The sequence below is a fragment of the Microtus ochrogaster genome, linkage group LG7_11, assembly GCF_000317375.1.
Source record: "Microtus ochrogaster isolate Prairie Vole_2 linkage group LG7_11, MicOch1.0, whole genome shotgun sequence".
NCBI lineage: Eukaryota > Metazoa > Chordata > Mammalia > Rodentia > Cricetidae > Microtus > Microtus ochrogaster.
Window position 1 is genome coordinate 489,718 of NC_022032.1, and position 6,758 is coordinate 496,475.

At 40.9% G+C, this 6,758-nt stretch overlaps 1 protein-coding gene across 1 annotated transcript in view; it reads left to right on the top strand.

The window, feature by feature from the left end:
• Mrps31 (mitochondrial ribosomal protein S31) overlaps positions 1 to 5,741 on the top strand; it is an 18,994-nt gene extending 13,253 nt beyond the window's left edge. Inside the window, exons 5-7 of the mRNA XM_005362414.3 lie at positions 991 to 1,064; positions 4,014 to 4,157; positions 5,443 to 5,741. Coding sequence (XP_005362471.1) covers positions 991 to 1,064; positions 4,014 to 4,157; positions 5,443 to 5,672 — 448 coding nt within the window. The 3' untranslated portion in view covers positions 5,673 to 5,741. The remainder of the gene's footprint in view (positions 1 to 990; positions 1,065 to 4,013; positions 4,158 to 5,442) is intronic.
• The last annotated feature ends 1,017 nt before the right edge of the window (positions 5,742 to 6,758 follow it).

Below are 6,758 nucleotides of genomic sequence, written 5' to 3' on the forward strand. Positions count from 1 at the left end.
GCCTGCCTCTGCCTCCCGAGTGCTGGGATTACAGGCATGCACCACCACCGCCCAGCCTGAACTGTTTTTTTTTTTTAATCTGTTAGTAGTTTTATTCAAGTAAATAAGTAAATTGAAAAAAAAAAAGTGTTTCTTTCTGTTGAAAGAGGGAACTGTTGACAAAGCAGTTTGTCCTGGTTTCCTTTCTGTGATGTGATCGAATGCCCTGAGGTTCTTGCCTACAGCCCTGGGGGCTGGGAAGTCAAAGCAGGGACCGGAAGCCATGATCCTGTCACGTCCACAGTCAAGAACATGGAGACATGTGTGTTCTCTATACTTACAAAGCCCAGGATCTTCTTGGGCTTGATGCTACCAAATCAACTAAGGCGATCCCTCACTGAGAGGTCCTGCCCAGCTTGATGTAGGCAATGCCTCATTGAGATTTCTTCCTGGTGACTGTAGGTTGTGCCAAGTTGACAAACATCATAATTAATTAGAGTATATCAGAAGTTTCATGTTAACTCTCTGACATTAATTTCAGCAGTTTGTAAAAATGGCTATGTAAAGAAAGTTAAGAATTACTTTTAAATTACAGATTGATTGCTTTATAAAATAGCATGTTTTATCTGTGCCTTCTTCTACCACTAAATTTATAGCTAAACCTTTCACTGCTTTCTGTCTCAAGGACAAATGTTTACTTTACTGGTTTCTATTTTTGCAGATTTTTATCGATTTAAGTAACACCAAGTTTTCTAGAACTTTCAATTGAGTATTTTAATTAAACTTAGCTGGTTTGTTATATTATAAAGCAGAAATCCAAGTGTATATGTTCTTTTTTCACTCATGAGTCCTAAAATTATGGTGATTTAGCTACAATGTCAATGGGGGTCAATGTGATTGTCTTTAATTACTACATAGATTGTTTCATGTAATCTTTTCCTTAAACATTTTTGTTGACATTTTATAAATATATCTTACTAAGATTTTTTTTTCCAAATGTTTTTATCTTAGGAAAGGTTTATTCAAGGGGAAAAGACTTTCCATTTTTGACGTGAAGGCGTTTGCTGATGAAGCACCTGAGGCAGGTTTGTTCAGAATAAGACTTCTCCAGGTGGAGACGCACTCTGTCTTTCTAAGATGGCCTTGGTGTTTTGATTGTAACAGTTGGGTGTTTACGGTTTCTTATTTCTTGCTGTCGTTGACCTAGGTCTTGCCTGTGAATATAGGTGTTGATCTGCTTATTGTGTCATGCTCCCCCTTAAAATATTGCATCCTTTGGGATCTTGAGAGATCAGTGCTACCAGATAAATAATCCAGAGCTATGAATTGGCTGCTATTTTTGGTTAGAAAGTTATTCACCCACCATGCGCCTTATAGCACTCTGCTTTTACCTGAAGATAACTAATCCGTAGTTCCTGATTTTGAGCAGCTCACTACCCAGAATAGGAGAGCATGCATACACACAATTGAATACTTTTCAATTTGGTTAATTTGGCTGCTTGACAATCTTTTCAAAAAACTAACTTTTCATTTTATTAATTCTTTGTTTGTTTCTGAATTATTAATATTAGTTCTGATTTTGATTATCTCTTACCATCTGTTTTTTGGGATATTCTTATTGTTTTTCCAATGCCTTCAGGTGCTTCATTAAGTTATTAATTTGAGACCTCAAAAATTTTTATGTAGGTACTTGATTCTATATTTTTCTTAGGAATTGCTTCAGTATGTCCCAACTTTTTGTATTTATGTTTTCAATTATAGGAATTATTTAATTTCATTTTTTATTTCTTCCTTGACCCAATTATCATTCAGCAGCATGTTGTTTAGTCTTCCATCTGTTTGTGTAATTTCTGCAATTATACAGCTTTATCCCATTGTGGTCAGACAGAATGCAGGATGTGATCTCAATTTTCTGAATTTTTTGAGGTTTGTTTTGTGTCCTAATACATATTAGGACAAAAACACCATCTAATTTGAAGAAATTGCTGCTGAGAAGGATGCATATTCCTTAGTATTTACGTGAAATATTCGGTTGATATCTTGTTGGCCCGTTTTATATATGATGTCATCAAACTCCAGAGTTTCTCCATTTAGTTCTTTTTTTTTTTTTCGGGATGACCAGTCTGGGTGAGAGTAGACTATTGAACTCACACGCCTTCACTGTGTTGGGGTCAGTCTGTGATTCTAGATCTAACTAACGATGTTTCTTTTATGAAATTGGATGTTCCTGTATTTGGTGAGTATATATTTAAGACTGTACTAATCTCCTGGTTCATTTTTTTTCCTTTGATGAGTTTGATATGTCTTTCTTTCTCTGTTCTTACTCGTTTGGTTTCACGTCTTACTTTGTCAAGTATTAGAATAGTTATGTCTGCTTTTTTCAAGTTCCTTTGCTTGGAATACTTTTACCCCAGGTGGTGCTTGCTGGTAATGGTGAAGTGTGTTTCTTGGACTAGGGCTGTCAGAATGTGGGGAGCTAATATGGGGAACATGGATAGCCTACCTGGGTCTCTGGAGTGACCTATCCTGGTTAGTTTTTGTCAACTTGACAACAATTTAGAATAATTTGCAAAGATGGGATGTCAATTGAGGAAATGTCCCTACCAGATTGACCTGTGAGCAAGCTGTGGGGGTGTTTTTGTTGTTGTTTAATGTTTGATGTGGAGGGTCCAGTACACTGTACCAGTCCTGGGCAGGTGGTCCTATGGCATATAAAAAGGTAGACCAAGTAAGCCATGAGGGGCAAGCCAGTAAACAATGTTCTTCCGCCAGTTCCTGCCCTCACTTCCCTGGATGTTAGATTACAATCTGTAAGATGGGATAAATCCTTTCCTCCCAAGTTGCTTTTGGTCATAGTGTTTTCTCATGGCGGTGGAACCCTAACTGAGGCAGGACCAGTCTGGGATATAGTGAGACCCAGAGGGTTGGCAAGGCAGGAAGAAGTGGAAGTCCCCGGCTAGCAGCACACTTCCAAAGGATGTGAGGCCAGGAGGTGGTGGCAGTTCTTGGCACGCAACCGTAGGGCTCTGGGGTGATGGAATGAAGGCGTACTGTGAAGTGGAGGACAGTTACCAAGCCTGTGTCTCCACACTGTGGGGGGTAGGTAGCTGGAGAGTCCCTGGTAGCTTATAGTCTTGTTTTTAACTTTTTAATTAACTCAAATTGTTTTGCCAAAGTGCTGCTACCATTTTATATCACCATTGGCAATGGCTGGTGAGAGTGTGACTCATTCTATCTATTTATTTATTTATTTATTTATTTATTTATTTATTTATTTATTTATTTATTTATTTATTTATGATTTCTGTCTCTTCCCCGCCACCGCCTCCCATTTCCCTCCCCCTCCCCTGATCAAGTCCCTCTCCCTCATCAGCCCAAAGAGCAATCAGGGTTCCCTGCCCTGTGGGAAGTCCAAGGACCCCCCACCTCCATCCAGGTCTAGCAAGTTGAGCATCCAAACTGCGTAGGCTCCCCCAAAGCCAGTATGTGCAGTAGGATCAAAAACCCATTGCCATTGTTCTTGAGTTCTCAGTAGTCCTCATTGTCCACTATGTTCAGCAAGTCCGGTTTTATCCCACGCTTTTTCAGACTCAGGCCAGCTGGCCTTGGTGAGTTCCCGATAGAACATCCCCATTGTCTCAGTGTGTGGGTGCACCCTTTGCGGTCCTGAGTTCCTTGCTCGTGCTCTCTCTCCTTCTGCTCCTGATTTGGACCTTGAGATTTCTGTCCGGTGCTCCAATGTGGGTCTCTGTCTGACTCATTCTTGAAAGATGATTTAAGTTTCAAAAGGAAATAAATGATTAAAGCATAGAAGGTGCCATCTCTTTATTATCTTACTCCTGGGGCTGATTGTCAAGATTAAATTAAATGTGTTTAAAAACATGTTTCATAGACGGAATGCTCAGAATTTATTAGTATTTTTTCCTTTTTCTTGACAGACCCTCCTGTAGGATGTGATATATGAGAGAATAATAAAAATTAATAACAAAAATAAAAAAGACATTTACATTTTCCTGTTTTTTTAAATCACACAGCTGCACCCCCTTCTCTCTGGGAGATAGAATTTGCTAAGCAGCTGGCCACAGTCAACGAACAGCCTTTGGGGAATGGGTTTGAGGAGATGATCCAGTGGACGAAAGAGGGGAAGCTGTGGGAGTTCCCAATTAACAACGAAGCAGGTCAGTGTTACTTCAGACTCCTGACAGTTATCAGCTAGAGCTTGCTCTGAAGGGTTCCATCTTAGTGTCCAGCTAGGTGCATGTGGATTTAGAGCACTGGTGTCTGAGAAGAAGCCTAGCAAAGTTGTTTTAAATTGTTGTTTACAGATGGTTGGAATTTTATTTAATTCTAGATATTTGATAATGACAATAAAGGAGTAAAATTATATGTCAGAATGTATCATGGGAACCATGGGTGTACTTGAGCAGTGGAGTGCTTGCCTAGTACACCTGAGGTCCTGGGTCGCATCCCCATAACCATAAACTGGGCAAAGTAGCCCACGGGTTTAGTCCTGCTTATATGGGAGGTTGGGACAGGAGAATCAGAAGTTCAAGGTCATCCTCAACTTTAGGACAGGTGTTTGAGGACAATCTTGGAAGTCAGTTTTCGCCTTCACCATGTTCTGAGCAGATTCTGTCTTGCTTACTGCTGGTCCTGCCTGCCGACCCAGAGGATTGCCGCAATTCTCCTGTCTTGCCTCCCATTTCTAGTAGGGGCTACACGGGGAGTGCAGAGGTGTGTCCTATTGCATCTGGCTTTCTCACATGGGTTCTGAGGATCAACTCGAGTCATCAGACTTGGGCGGAAAGCCATCTCCCCAGTCAGTCCCTGATCTTATTTTTTATGACTTGGTGTGTATTTGGACCATTTACGTTTAAAGTAATTGTTGAGCCAGGTGTGGTACTCCACAGCCCATCACAGCTGCACTCTAGCGTTTGGGGTGTGGAGGCAGGAGCGTCAGGACCAAGCTGGGTGAGGTGAGAGCCTGTCTGAAAAGTAAAACAAAAATGAGAGTTTACTGAATTGCTGGAATATAACCCTGCGCCTTTCATTATTTATATTTTTGTACTTATCATTTGTGTTTTCTTCTTTTGAACTACTTGAAAATCCTTTCTATGAGTCTGTCTTGTTTTACATTCAAATACTTACACACTGTATAACTTTCATCATAGTTTCTCAGATGTTAGCAATATTCGTGAGCAATAGCTGTTTCTTCTATAGGTGGGGAAGCCGCTGTATCTCAGCTCCTTCTATTTAGTCTCTGCAGCATCCCTAGGAGGGCGTCCTCTTAGTCCTCATGCTGTGTCTGGAGAAACTGATGCTCACAGTCACATTTAAGTTGGTGGTTAAACTAGGTCTAATGTCACAATTTGTGCTTCTCACTACCTCTGACGCATCATTAGTGTTATTTTATGATGCGGGCTTTACACTCATAATCATGTTACTGTCAATTTTATTTCCCAGGTTTTGATGATGATGGCTCAGAATTCCATGAACATATATTTTTGGATAAGTACCTGGAGGGTTTCCCCAAGCAAGGACCAATTCGCAACTTCATGGAGCTGGTGACAAATGGCCTTTCGAGAAACCCGTATCTGAGTGTTAAACAGAAGGTGGAACACATAGAGTGGTTTAAAAAGTACTTCAACGAAAAGAGGGACGTTCTCAAGGAAAGTAACATAGCGTTCTCTTGATATCATGAAGAAAATTTTTATTTAAACCTTTGAAGATGTGTATTATAGCTAAATAAAAATTTTATTAAAGTTTTTCTGTGTTGATTATTGTATCTGATTTGACTAATATAGATGTGAAATGACTTTTAACCTGAAATGTGTTTTATATAGCAACAGTGAGGTACAGAAGAATATCTGAGAATTAGTAATACACCGAAGACAGTCTCCTAGGGTTTTCAGTAGGTGACTGACTGCTTCTTTGAGGTATATGATGGTCAGCCGTAAAGCTGACAGCATTGAAATCCTGTGTAATTAGACCTTTTACCACAACAAAGTATCCGACTCAGGCTAAAGTTAGAACTAATACAGCGTAATACAAGCTTGGGTAAGGGTTCCTCACAAACGCAAAAGCACCAGTGGGAAGAAGCCATCACACCTCACAACAGTCTGGAAGTGAAGCCCCACGGCCCCTTGTGACTTGGGACCCTCCAGCCAAGCCACTTCCTTCATTTTAACTGAGATTTTTAATTTATTATTTGATGATTTTGTACATACATGCAGTGTGTTCTGATCTACCCCAGGCCCCTCTGCCACTGCTTCCAGACCCTCTCAACCTGTTCCCCTCCCACCTTCAGGTCCTCCTCTTCCTTTTCATGACTTGCTGACTAAATAATCCTGGCTGCAGGTGAATACTTCCCCACTTGTAAGGATCCATGCCTCCTACGTGATGTAGGATCCACACAGTAGAAGGCAGGAAGTAGACAGCTGATTCGTCAGCCCTAGCTGACCAGCATCCGTTATCCCAGGAGAGCAAAGGTTCACATTAGTGGTTCTGTATTGTGTTACTCAAATGGATTCTTCAGCCCCAACTAACCAGAACCACAGACTCTTAACTCAAAAGGCCTGGTAGGATGTCTGCTTCCCTCTGAAATGTTACAAGTCAGCCCTCAGTTGTTTGCATTGCTCTCAACATTCCTACCTCCCAGCTCCTACAGAACAGCTGAACACTCAGTGGCTTCTCTAGCCCCAAATTCCAAAGTCCTTCCACAATCCCCAAAACAACACAGTCAGGTCTGCCACAGCGACACCCACTCCCAATATCAACTT